This window comes from Larus michahellis, chromosome 1 (genome assembly GCF_964199755.1).
Source record: "Larus michahellis chromosome 1, bLarMic1.1, whole genome shotgun sequence".
NCBI lineage: Eukaryota > Metazoa > Chordata > Aves > Charadriiformes > Laridae > Larus > Larus michahellis.
Genome location: NC_133896.1, coordinates 55,911,731 through 55,925,809, shown reverse-complemented (window position 1 = coordinate 55,925,809; position 14,079 = coordinate 55,911,731). Strand labels below are relative to the sequence as shown.

The following is a 14,079-nucleotide window of genomic DNA, read 5'->3' as shown; positions in this document are numbered from 1 at the left end:
AATAGGTTTCAGCGTGTCTGGTATGGTGGGAATACATGGATAAAAAGTTTGAGTCATTTACAAAACTGTAATGCAAAGTTTTCTTGCTATCAGATGTTGCTTTTAAATGAAAATACTGTTTTGACTGTGGGTCTCATGGGTACATGTTTACAAATGTGAAATTATCTTACATGTATTTGATTGACTGTCTGTCTTCTGGATGTCATTACCACCAACCATCAGTTTCTCGGTTCATTTGTGGTTTTGCTTAGGGCTGTGTCTGTGCAGGCAAATAATGTAATTTCTGTTATCCTTGTTACATGTCAATATGCAGTTAATGTTTTTTGTCAGTATTTTTGACCTGTCAACAGGATCAATGTACAGATGAGTAAACTTGACTCTTTTGGGGAGAGGGTAGGGGCACAAGGGAAAGCGGCTGCTGGATTTTGTTTTGTTTGGGGTTTTTTGGCTCCTTCGAAGTCTCACTAAACCATGTTGTCTTTACTGACTGAATAGTGCTTCTCTCCTCTTCCCAGTTTAATGTAGTGGATCATGGATTTGTGTGTGATTATGATTTAGTTGCTTTGTTTTATGGCTTATTGAGTATTGTGGTGTGGCCTGTTTGCTGTCTTCAAATGAAGTAGAGCATTGCTAGCTGTGTATCTGGTTGTTTATATAAAATACTAAGTGCATGTGTTGAATTTTTGTATAAAGAGAAGAATATTTTGCTACCCGTGCAAGAAATTCTGGCCAAATGAAGTAATTAAATGAAGAGTACGTAATTAGTTAATGATCAAGTATAATGTAATTCTTCTTTCTGACCAAAGAAATTACTGAAAATGTATGCTAAAACTGTATTTTAAAGGCAAACAATTAAACAGAAAACTTCCTTAGTGCCCTTGGAATCTTTTAACATGTGAGCCAAAGGAAATGCCTACCTTATGTTGTCATTGGAACAGCATCTATTTGAGGTTCCCTTAGGCCTCTTTTTTACCCTGCTAAGTAAGCTATGCGTGTGCAGTGAAAGTCTCTTTTTCATATAAAAGTTATTTTTCACAAGAAGTACTCTGCTTTCACAGCAGTTTCTGCCTGTGGTTAGTAAGTTTCTTTGAAAAGTCAGATTTTTCTTCAGGGATGTTGATAGGTATAACTTTTTTTTAATTCCTGCTTTGTAAGTAAGTAAGAAGCGGTAGAAACCGTACTTATTCAGAATGACAAAGGAAGTCCATAACAGAGCAAAACTTAGAACCTAGATAGCCTGACTGATAGTCTTCTGCTGTAGCCATTAAATCGTTCTTTTTCCCTTGTAAGATTTTCAGAAAATTGTGCTGTAAAATGGTACCATAGCAATGGGGTTGGAGATGTACATATGTTGCTAAGAAACTACATGATCTGTTCTGGACCAGCCACTGTGATAAAGTGGCTGTCTTAAGTTGTTGCGTATGGAACAGGGCCACTTTAGGTGATGTGCGTTTTGCTCCACCAATTTCTGACCTGCAATGCTTGCCTTTGCAGATGGAACATGAGGATTTTGTAATGGAGGGGCATGGCAAGACTCCACCTCCTGGTGAAGAAAACAAACAGTGAGTCACACGTTTATTTAAAAAGGGCCTTACCATAGTAAATGGTGTGAAGCACTCTTGTTTAAATGTGCTGGGAGCATTGGTTGTTGGTTTGGTGCTCGCCCTTTTGGTTCCTTAAATATCCATATATAATAGTGGATGGTGGCTGAAAAAAAATGCAGGATGTTGACTTGCCTTAAACTTAAAAGCATAGAAATATGCATTGCAATTTCAGGAGGTAAATCTGAAGTCGTTGTAAAAGGGATAATCATTCTGGGAGCTTGGCACTGAAGTAGTGAGTTTGTACGTGAAGTTTTTATACAGCTCTTCTTCACTGAAATAATGTGAAATATGATAGAATCAGGGCCTTCCTTTTGGTGTGTATAGGGTAGTTTGGTCCTCTGAAATATGAGCCTTACTTCTTTAGAATGTGTTTTAATAAAGGAACAGAAATTGTAAACAAAATGCTCTTTCAAGGATGAACAATTAAAGATGCCGGTATGCAATGCTTTAGGGAAAGGAGCTTGATCAGAGGAGAAAATAACAGATTTCTGTTAGCAAAAGGCACATAAAAATGGCTTTTTCTCTACAACTTCAAACTGACATCCAGTAGTGGTTGGGGTTTTTTCCTGGGTCTTTGCTCAGATGGAAGGAACAGCACCTTGTCCTAGACGTATTGCAGTGATGGTTGTCTTCTGTATTCTTTTCTTTAGTCAATGCAATGGTAATTCAATTTTGATATCATAGTTAATTTTTTTTCCTGACCTGCCTTTTGGAGCAAGCAAGATGGTCTTTGGGAAATCCAGAGCACAGAACTCTTTTTTTTTTTCCTATGCCTAATTGGATGTCTCCTCATGAGAAGGAGGAAGTTCTCATTGATTAGCAGTATAGTTGTTGCAGAAAGGCTGGGATTTGACTTGGGGTGAAGGTCTTCCTTGCCTTCTAGATAAGCTGGCAACTGTAAGTCCACTACCTCTGTGACAGTGAGAACCCATTTCTGAAGTAGCCAAGATGAGTTCAGGGAAGTTCTAGTGCTGAACATGCACATTCTTTCCATCATGGAAGTGAGCCAAACTTCTCAAACTAATTGCTGCTATTTCTTTCTATTCAGATTGCCCAACTTACTGTGGTACCAAGAGATACAAAGTTTGTTGAAGCAGAAACTTTCAGAAAGTTCCAGAAGAAAAATCAGTGCAGAAATAAAAAATAGGAGTTAGATTTCTGCTCTTCTGAATTGTTTCTTTAGATACCTAGTAGCATAATGAAACACGTTATTGTAGTGAATAATACGATGGATGTTGTATTGGATTTATCATAGCCTTGTGTTTGCTGTCTTATTTTAGGTGGAAGTGGAAGCTAGAATTAATTTACAGTTGACCTGATTTCTAATTAGAGCTTTTCAAGTGCCTTACAACATTCTCTCTCTCTTCTCCAAAACTGTGGTTATTAGAAAGAGAATATGAGATTAGTGAGAGGCAGGGTTTTTATTTTTTTAACTAATAAATTTCTGTTAAGGTGGCATCTTGGATCTTGTCATACAGATCCTGCCCTAAGGAGTATCATTCCTAATAATGTCAATATTTTGACAAAAGTCTAAAAGTGCAATATCAGTAATGCAACTAAGAGATGAAGATACTTGTTTTGTGCAACTGTAGCATAATGCCAGCAGAATTATATTGTGGGTATTGCTCTTAAATTTAAATAAGTCACTTGAATCTTTTTCTACCCACAATCTCAAACTTTCAATTGCCTAACAAAATTGTCTGCCTTGGTAGAGCTTACCTCTTGCTGTAAGTGACATTGATCTGTCTGGCATGTGAGATAAACAAATGATAACCACACAAAGGATCAGTAGTTTGTATTCTGAAGTGACTCGAAAAAGCTGCGTTGTTTTCAAATCTTTTGCTGTAGATCTCAAAAAAAAAAAAAGGAAAAAAAATAAAATCTGAAATTCCCTCTTCGTGTTATGACTTATTGGCATTAGGGATTAGTTGGACATCCTGGAGTGTGTCTAGTGAAGGGCCACAGAGGGGGACTGGATCATCTGACATAGGAGGAGAAGCTGAGAGCTGGGACTGTTTAGCCTTGAGATGAGAAGACTTGGGGGAGGATCTTATCCTTGCATATAGATACCTGATGAGGAGACTAAGGAAGACTGAGCCAAACTCTTCACAGTGGTGCCTCATGAAGAGGCAAGAAGCAATGGGCATAAACTGAAATACAGGAAACTCTGCTCAAACATAAGGAAAAATACCTTTTTTTTAATTGTGAAATGTGGTCAGGCCGTTGGAACAGGTTGCCCGAAAAGGTTGTGCCTTCTTCATCCTTTAAGATACTCAAAACCCAGCTGCACATAACTACAAGCAACCATACTTTGAGCAAAAGGGTGGGATTGATGATCTCAGCGATCCTTTCCATCTGGAATGATTCTGTTTATCTGTGTTTACTGTTGTCCTCTTAATTAGTTCGAAATAAAACTGGAGCTTGTTAGTGAAAAGTAGATCATAAGTTTGAATGTAGAGTCAGACGTTCACTACAGAAAGTTGGCCATGTTAATTTAATTGCCTTTCATAGGCAGCCTGATCTGGGTAACTCTGCACTGAGATTGTTGAGGAATTATGTATTCAGAAGATACAGTTTCAGCAACTGACCTGGGAGGGAGCGAGTGTTAACCTCCTAGACAAGCCCAGCAATTTCTTAATATTTAACTGCATTCCAATGGACTCAAAGTTTCAGTGGGCAATGAAGGAACAGAAGCCAAAAGATACTTCTGAGAGACTTTCAATGGAAGCAGTAGTTCCTACCTAGCCCCAGTTTCAAGTGAAATTTCCTTTGCTGAAGTACAGCTTCATACATGATTACGAGGAGCCAGTATCCATGGATGAGTTCTGGCACTTTATTTCTGAAATGCAACAGAGTATTTCAACTCAGTTTGACTCAGGGATAAAAACTTGGCATTGCAAGAGTACCTTCTAGTATTAGAAAAAACAGAAACTCAAAACTTGCTTCAGTCTTGCAAACCTTTCTTTTGCTGTACTGAACATTTATTTCGGGCAGACTTACTGTACTAAAGTTGCAGCATTTTAAGATTTTTTTTTTTTGATTGAACTGTAGATTATACCTGAGAACTGCTGGCTGCTGGCATCTTTCAGCTTTGTGGGGAGCAATTATGCTGTTAAACTGCATACAAGGTCTTTAGAAATCTTCAACTGATCATTACAACATGAATATAATTTATTTCAATTGAAGCTAATTATGAAGAGAAGTTACACAATCTAAATCCTTAGGACAAGTGAACTATAGAAATATGAAATATCTTAAGTCCTGTGAAAGATTTGCAGTTTACGCACGATGCCCGTGTTACAAAACTGTTGTGGTTGTTGCAGCAGTGAGGGCTGCCGCTTACCCTGAAATCTACGCTTCGAAAGAAGCGAGTCCGCCTGGAGTACTGAAGCTGGTAACAGCCGTCTTGGACCATGCTTCAACTTAGGCAGAGGACCAGTGGACTCCTTGGGAAATTGTTACCTCTCAGTTTTTAAGTACTCTGTAAATTCTGCCTTCCTCTCAGCTCTCCAGTATGTGTGTGTTTGTTACCCTTGGCCACATTATTTTGTTATGTGGCTAATACATGTGGTAAGAAACCTCTTTCCCTCCATCCCAAAGGGAAAGTTTGGGGAAAGATCAGTATCATTATGTTTAATTGCAGGTGGATGTTTTGTTAGAGGCATTCTCCCATATTGTCATCCATTGTGAAAAGGTTGACCTGAATTGCCATGCTTAAGGAGTAAATACTATCTCCCCCCAAAATACTTACATTTTACCTGGTAGTAGCCTCTTGCTGCCTTACCAACTGTAATAGGCCTATACTTTTTTACTGCTAGAGCAAAGATTTACAGGCAACTTTGATCCAGAAACAGCTTTCCAAAGCAGTCAAACTTCTGTTGATGAGCAGAGAGCAGCTTGTCTTTGTACCTTTTTTGGGGTAGGAAAAAAAAATTCTAATCAAGTCCTTAAATTGATGTTGTGCTCCTACTTCTAGCAGTATTAATTAGCAACTCTGCCTGTACTAATAAATTATCACCTGCTGCCACCAGCAGAAATTTAGGCACCTTGATCTACTAGTGAAAGGGATTGTGTAATGAAAAACTACTCCTTTTTATAAGTGTAAATGTTTTACTGTTCCTGACTGTCACAGGGAGAAGTCTGTTTGACAGTAGCTATTCAGACAAAAAGTGAGCCAAGTTCACACTTGTGTTTACTAGCAAGGTAAGCCAAGCTATTACTGCTGTCTAAAGTGACAACTCAGCTGGCTATTCCCCACCTGCTGTTTTGTAGTAATGGGAGAGAAAAGTCTTCAACTCTCTTGGCAATTTGTACAACTGGAAGTGATTCTTCTTGTAAGAAAGATAGCAAAACAAGATGATTTCCGTAATTTACAAAATGTCATTGGTTAGACCTACTGGATAGCTTTTTCCCTGGCTTGATGGTTTAAGGTATAGATTCTGAGGCAGGAGTTCTTAATGAGACCCTCCAAAAAGTGCAGTAATGCCAGGAAGAAATTGCAAGCAGTGAGGATCACAAAATTGCTGTTTCAAATTTGGTAATGTTCTCTTACATTATTCTTTGACATTTCAGCAGGAATAGTCAATGGCTTCCTGGATTTGTGTGATGCTCCAATTAAAAGAAAGAGGTAGCTAAAATGGTCTAAGCTGAAAAAGGAATCCTAGACTAATAAAATAATCTCAGTTGGAAAGGACTTCTGAAAGTTGTTTCGTCCAGTTCCATGCTCAAAGGAGGGTCAGATCTGAAGGTTAGATCTAATTTCTAAGTTGTATCAGGCTGCTCAGGATTGTTCTAGAGCCTTTCTGGGCAATCCGTTGCAATGTTTGATTACCTTCATGGTGGAGAAAATTTCCAAATATTCAGTAAGAATTTTCCTTGTTGCAATTTATGTCCATTGCTTTTCATCTTCCAGTGTGGATGTCTGAAAGTCTGGGTCAGTCTTCATTAAAACTTAATTCTACGCTTGCTTACATAGCAGAATTATTCCCCCCCCCCAGCTGAATTTTGTCATTTTAAAGGTAAGCGAAACAAACTCTATCAGCCTTTCCTTGTACATACAATTAAGGAGCCAGTCTTCCTTTGTTTTCAGCAACCTGCCAATATTGGGTGCTCTTGTAAATATCACTGCCACAGTGGCATAAACAAACCAACCCTACTCTTTTATAGAACTTCTGAATACTATAAAAAGGTTGCAGTGGTATATCCTGAAGATGTTTGCTTCCGCTGGCAAGAATGCCAGACAATGTTATGAAGTAATACAGTAGTCTTTTGGAGGGTTTCTTTAATATTAAAATCCCATGAAGGATCCTAGCCATAGCTTCTGTCCCTGTAGCATAAAACAGAGTTCTTACCAAATTTAAAGTAAACAGATAGCTAAATGCTTGCCTAACTGGGGTTTTGTTTGATGTTTTAAAGACATTCCGTATTACAGAAGATATTGAGATTTGTCTTGAGTATCATTGCACCTTTTTAATTTACTGATAGTACCAACCTAAGCAGAAGGGGTTTTTTTTCAGAAGATTTGTGATGGAATTTTCAAAGTAGCCTCCAAATCCTAATTCAGATTATCAACTCAGATTTGGCGTACCTAAATTTGGGTGTCATCCCACATTCTGTTGAAATTCATGGCAAGTTGTCTTTCCTTGGAAACATGGTCAATTATGTTCAAAGTAAAGGCATAGCTGAGTTTTTCGTGATGATTGTTCTATGTGTATTCAGAATAAGTAGCCCATTAGAGAAATGTCCCCAAACACTGAAGTCCTCTGCCCAACGTCCTTAACAAGCCACCACAGAGACATGTGCTGTGTCTCCAGTGGCCATACCAGACACTTTTGTCACAGGGTATTGTAGTTCTTTTAGCGTGTCAGAATACGCTTCAGTCCCAGTGATAATTCAGGCTAGCTCTGGTATTGTCGTCTGAGTAGGAGAGTTCTAACTTTGAAATTATTTTTTTTCCTTTTATGTCCTTGGAGATTTGCAAGGATATTTGAGGACACGAGACCATTAGACTAAAACTCAAGATGAAAACTGGTCCACATAAAGTTTAAGGAATATTTTTATCACCTTCGTATTGTGGAAGTCTTTTTACTTCCTGCAGTGGAGTGAGTGGCAGGACAAGTTTGCATTTGAAGGCAGCACTACCTGTGTATATAAGGGGGGGCCTGAGGCATAGAGAAAAGAATTGCCCTTTGTTGTGCAATTGAGTGGGTAGAAATGGATGAGACAGTAGTGAATTCTGTGTCTGCAGAGGCAGCTGTGTTTTAGTCATAAGACTGCTAAGTCAATAATGCTGCAAAAGCTGGCTCGCACCCTTTGCGATACGGTACTTCTGAACAATTTAACAAAAATGTGCAGAATTTGTACTTAAAATGTAAGCACTTCAAAATGCCAAAAGTTCCAGCAGTTGTCCTCCATGTTTTACCAGTTTAATGTTATACTTAAATCTTTTGAAATTTTTTGTACTTAAAATTAGAAGTTTTACCCACAGTGAAACTCTAGTCTGAGTATTCTAAGCAAAAATAATTAAATATTAGGCATTCTCTTCTGCAAGTTAGTCTTGAAAATATTTTCAGTTGTCATTACGTGGTTTTTACGATTCCCATTTCACCTCCTCAGTGATTCTATTTTTTTTTTCTTTTCAAACCATAAATTAGGAGGTAGCAAGTAATACGTATGTTTTATTTTATCATGAACAGATGACAGGCTTTCCATGTACCTCAGCTAACCTACACCATTAGTGTACTGTTATTTTGCAAGTATTTTCTAAATATGTGGAAAAACAGAAGCCAGATGACTGTTGAGGGGGAAAAAAAAAAGGCTATGGGAGATCACACAGAAAAAAGTCAACTTTGGAAGATGATTTCCGGCTTACTATCCCAATGTGTTTTACCTACACTGCTGATGAATATTGAGAGAAGAAAAGATTTGTGGACAGAGTACGTTCTAAGCGTGCATAATTTGGCGCTTCTTTTCCTTAGGATTTTATAGTGCTTTCTTCCAGATGTCTTGTGGTAAGAACAGGCTAGTTTGTTTGGGTTCCCCTCCACCCCCCAATTTGTATTTGTCCTGTGTAAGAAGTGCACAAAGCCTGCTTCTGAATTTGAAGTCTCATCTGATCAAGAGACTTCTTTACATTTGTTGTCTTTCCAAAACAAGAGAAAAGTATATTTTCTATTCCAGTTTGCTCGATTTATAAATATAATATTGCAAAATATCCAGAGTAGATAGTGTCACGTATTATCCTTGATACCGTTGGTTTCTATAGTCATTATCGTTCGTAGTAATTCTGATTGCTAGCGAAAAGGAGGGTATTCTGATTTTTCTGCTGTCTTAAATAGTTTACTGTACTTTGAAGGGGAGAACATTTGCATGCTGACCAAATTCCTAAAATCCCAGAGCCTCTTTATTTCCGACACCACCAGCCTCTCCACCCCCTGTCCTCTAGTCCCTTTCCAGGAAGCAAACTGCCTATTGGACACTCTATTGACATCTCAAGTTCATTGTCCAAGAAATCTTTTTTTAGGTCTGGTTGATTAGTGGCTGTTTCCCCTCCCTCTCCCAAGTTGCCACTTCCTCCTGAGCTGCCTGAGGTAACTGCCCTCTGATGTATTATTTATATGGATGGCTGGACATTGCTCTTTTTTCAGCATTTCATTGCTATTTAGATGGCAACTGTTAGATGACATCTTACCTTGGGAGTGAGATAACAGACTTAAGACAGCAAGCAAAATCATTTAAGGGCTGTTAATAATTTTGAGCCCTGACTAAATTAGTGTTTTTTCTATATTCTTAATGTAAAAATGTATTTTAATTTAGACAAATTTCTGTGGTATGTACGCCAAGCTAGTGCCATGTAGTTTGATTTGCTAAGGATTCACTTTTTGGACTTAGCACAAGCCAGTGGCATCATAAATGTGTATGAGTTACAGTCCTAAAACTTAGGTTTTGGGGTTTTTTTTCCTTTTGCATCCATTTTAAGTTGCTCAGTGCTTTTTTCCCTTGCTTCATTCTCTACAAAGAATAAATACATTCATTAAGTCTTTGGTATTTTTTGTGTGTACACCCCAATGAATGGTTGAATATTCCTTTCAAGGAGATTAAGAGGAGAAGGGAAAAAAGTCTAATGGATGTATGTTACGTTAGAGTTTGTGATCTCTTGTTTTTTCCTGTGTCCAGAAAATAGAAATTTTAATGACTAGCCACTATGGCTTAGAGATAGCAGATGTTAAAGGATAAAAAAGGTAAATGGTCTTAAAGTCCAAGAACTTGGTTCTAAGTTGCAGATGTCATCTAGACCCTTCAGGGAGTTACTGTTATTGGTTAAAGAAAGGGAGGGAAGAAAAAAAAAAAAAGAAGCTTTTTTTATTCCATGTAGAAGATATGCCTTACTTTGTATGACTAAAAATACTGTGCTCTGTGGTCAACATGGTATGAATTAAAAACTTGTTTACAGAGATATTTTGGAGCTCTCAAGCTGCATTGCTCCTCTGGCATGCTGTGATCTGGAGAGCTGGTATGATTTCTTTTACTCCTACCTAGATAGATGGAATTTGCTGAACTCTTTGCCCTTCATCAAAGTTGATCATCTTTGGGGGTCGTATTGTTTTTAGGTTAGTGCATACATTTGAGTATTTGTGACAGCTACAGCTTGTAGAATTTTCTGCATGGATAGCTAGCTAGCTGTTCTTCTCCTGACATTTCAAACTGAAGGGCTGTACATGAAGGCAAATTACTTAGGGAAGATGTTCAAGTCACTTGGAAAGATCAGTTTACAAATTTTTTTGCAGCAATAAATAGTGCTTTTATTAGAAAAATGAGTCAAATTAGGGAAATCTTCTCTTACAGTAATCCACTGAATATGCATTCCTTTTGTATTCTGCTTTTACTTTGGGGTTTTGTTTTTTTGGTTTTTCTTTCCTTTTTTTTTTTTCTTATTTAACTTAGCATATTATGGTTCCTTTAATGAGAACAAAGGAAAATGGGTTGGTGCCAGCTCCAACCAAGATGCCAGAAATTCCTTTGCTCAGAGGTTTCCGGGCCAGTGACTGAGCTCCCCATACTAAAACTAAAGGCAAGTTAGAACAATTTGTAGAGAGGTGCTGGTCTATCTCACCATAAATAAATAATAAAATAAAAAATTTAAAAACTCTTAAGTGCAGTATAGTTTCCTTTTAGGTGGGGCAGGAAAAAAAAAAAGAAAAAGATTGGATTAGAATAACTCTTTCAGTCCAAATATCTTCCTAGTTTTTAGTGAGACCTCCTGTAAGTATTTGTAAGAAATCTGCTTTGCATGAGCATGCTAAACCAAAGTGAGTGGTGTATACTGAATTTCAGTGGAGTATACTGAATTTCAGTAGAAGCATGTCTAAAGGCTCCGCATAAAGAAGGGGTTCTGTTGTGGCAAAGAGTTCATAAACATGAAAGATACTTTTTTCATTAAATATTGCAACCTGCTCAGATTAAAATGCTATTTCTTTTAAAATGTTTAAAGCTTCAAGGTTTAAACAGGGGGAAGGAAGGATTTAACCAATGGGGTTATTACTCCTTTTGAAATGCATAGTAACAGCTATTGTTGGTGGAAGGTCAGTTGAATCAATCATCTAACTGGCATGATAATTCACATGCTGTAAATAACAATTAGAAAGAAACCGCTTGCTGTATATAGGGGTGAAGTGAATCCTATACCATTTCCCTAAATATCTATTTGAAAGAAGTATTATCTTTTCACTGGCATAGGTAGAATAGCATAAAGCAGATAAAACTTCTAATTTCATTGATACTTGGACAGTTTATAGGATTTTAGAAACTGAAGAGGGATACCTGTTAGGATAGGATTATAGTCTCCAAAAACATGATGCTTCTGAGTTGATACTAAGGAGCAGGTTAACCAAATTCTAAGAATACTAATTTGCAGAGGTTCCCTTGCATATTATGTTACTGGAAAGTAATCATTTAATTTCCAAGGATATGGGTATAAAAATTTACTCAGCATTTAGAGGGGGACTTGCTTGAGTGGGAGAAGATCTTTGGGATCTATTCTTTCAGTTCCTAGAGTAGTTAAAGTCTCATGCAATTGCTTTCCCGAGTAAGTTTGGAGTCTCTTGTCCAGTTTTGGTCAAGTGAAGAAGAGGAGTAAGAAATTAGAATATAAATATAGTTACCAATATGTTAAACTTCAGTAGCTGCCTGGAGGAGAGACCAAAATTAATTTCCCTACTAGAAGGGCTTCAGGACAAAACCAAAAGATGATCTGTTCTGGTTATGTCTGTCACCAGCTAATTATCATGTGTGTTTTGGGATTACCTGCAGCATATGCTATTTTTTTGCCCAGGTACTGAAAAAGGTGAAAAAAAGTTACGGGGAGAGATCTGCATAGGATTCAATATACTGGTTAGAGCCTTGGCATCAAAGGAGAATTGGCTGTGCAGGAAGCTTGGATTAGTGCAGTAAAGTAGAGGTTCCATGATGTGTGACAGAGATTCATAGGAAATGAGCTTTCAGTTCGTTGTTCATGGAACAACTTTGTTAAAAGGCAGCTAGAAAGCTTAATCTTTCTCCATTTTGGAAAGGGCATTTGAGGAGATTGAAGAAGTGGAGGCATAATGATGGATTATTTATAGGCTGAACAGCAAGGAAAAGTATTGTGGCAAACTGAGGAAAAAATATGTGGAAAAGTGGGTGTTTGCGAAGTTTGATGAATGAAGTTTTCCTTCTGACTTGTTACCTTTCTGTGAGCACTTGAGCACTTTATTAACGTATAGAGTCAGAACTTTGGCTTGGCTGTGAAGTCATTTATAGTTTTTAAACTTCATATGCTGTTTTCAGGCCTTGTATTCTTTCTTTTGTCCCTGGCAAGATATAAATGAGATCTGAGCTTTAGTATGGCTCCAAAGCACTGCTGTAATATAAGTTTTAAATAATAATGATGGTATGCGCCATTCCTAAAATGTGTTGGTAGGTGCCTTTGTGTAAGGGATGCAAAAGCTGTTGTAACCTTTTCAGAAACCAAGCAAGCTTTTCCTTTGTCAGACGCTTTTCATCATGGTATTTTTCTCTGAAGGAAGAATTTACATTATACTTTTGGTTACTGTACTTAAAATCTCCTGCCAGCTCTGTTTTCACAATTCTTCAGCATAAAATGTCTCACTACTCACTAAATGCGAGGCGGGGGGGAGAACTCCAAAAGAAAACTCTGGTTTTCCTTAGGAATGAGTATGAGGAATGAGGATCCTCATTTCAAGGAATGAGTCCTTGAAAATTCTTGAACATTTTAAAGTTTGCACTCCTGCAGGAGAGGTCATCTCTCTTGCACAATGGCTTATGTGCAATTGCTGTGAAGACTTAAAAAAGAAAATAGTACGTTGATACAGCCAGATTTAGCTATTGCCTTCAGTTTTCAGAAGTGTTGGTCATTTGGCATGTTCAGAGCTGTTCAGAGAAAATAATTTAAAAGTGATCCGAACTATATGTTATGCAGGACTGAGATGCCTGTGCCAAGTTCCTAGTCGTTACCACGTCTAGGAAGCAAGATGCTTTGAAGTCCTGGTTTTAACCTTAATGTTTTTAATTGTTCTCTTGAAATAAATCGTATGGCAGTTGTTAGATCACACAAGGAACAGTTAAGACTCTTAATTCTGTTCCTTCATTTAAAGAGGTTCTCTGCTTGTTTTTTATTATTAGAAATTGTGCAACTATGTAACCTAGTCCTCACATACCTGTCCCTACCCTAAGAGTTATGCATTTTGTTTCATCCTGGGAAAGACCAAGGGACCTTTCTAATCCCTGTTAACTTGGAGGTGTGCTTGCTAGGATTCTAATCCAGGTTGGTTGGTCCACTGGTGTCTGGCTGGGGAGCTGGGGAGGAATTGGCCTCTAATTATCTGGTATCTGTAATGGCACCCCGCTTCTGGTGTTGGGGGAGGGATGTCTAGGGAATTCAGACTGATGAGTTGCAGTAGGATGGAGGGCATATAGGCTTCACTTTGGGCGGGGGTGGGGGGGAATCTGCCTTTTGCCTCTGACACTTCAGGAAGCAAATTCTTCACCAGCAGGAGAAAGGACAGTTGGTGAGAAAGGCATTCACGCTATGAGAAATTTGTTAATATTTGAGGTTTCTGCTGAGGAATTGTGTGAGGAGCAGCCAAATTGACTTTTTCACTTTCATAGTATCAGCTATGAAGAACTTTCTAGGGGAAAAAATAAGTCTTAAATTCATTGCTGCCTGTGTGGGACAATGTAGAAAGCCCAGTGGGTGGAGTCCAGTGTTGTAGGATGGCGAGGGCGCAGCCTTCATAAGTAAGATACGGCATCAATCTGTAGGACTTTGATCCCAAACAAAATGCCAGCTCATGAGAGAGGGAGTTTTGCGTAAGGACTGGATGAACTCGAATCCTTTTAAAATTGAGTAAAGCTCTACAGATCAGACAGACCAGGTCTCATTTTTGACATAACGACTGGAGGGTACAGTTGATACCTC

At 38.1% G+C, this 14,079-nt stretch overlaps 1 protein-coding gene across 17 annotated transcripts in view; it reads left to right on the top strand.

The window, feature by feature from the left end:
- The window catches only part of TNRC6B (trinucleotide repeat containing adaptor 6B), a 133,664-nt gene that overhangs the window by 37,854 nt on the left and 81,731 nt on the right, over positions 1–14,079 (top strand). For 15 of the 17 annotated variants that reach the window (XM_074578270.1, XM_074578386.1, XM_074578374.1 and 12 more), the window contains exon 4: positions 1,495–1,562. The exons of the other annotated variants lie outside the window; for them this stretch is intronic. In XM_074578270.1, the coding sequence (XP_074434371.1) occupies positions 1,495–1,562 (68 nt within the window). The remainder of the gene's footprint in view (positions 1–1,494; positions 1,563–14,079) is intronic. 17 annotated transcript variants of the gene reach the window in all.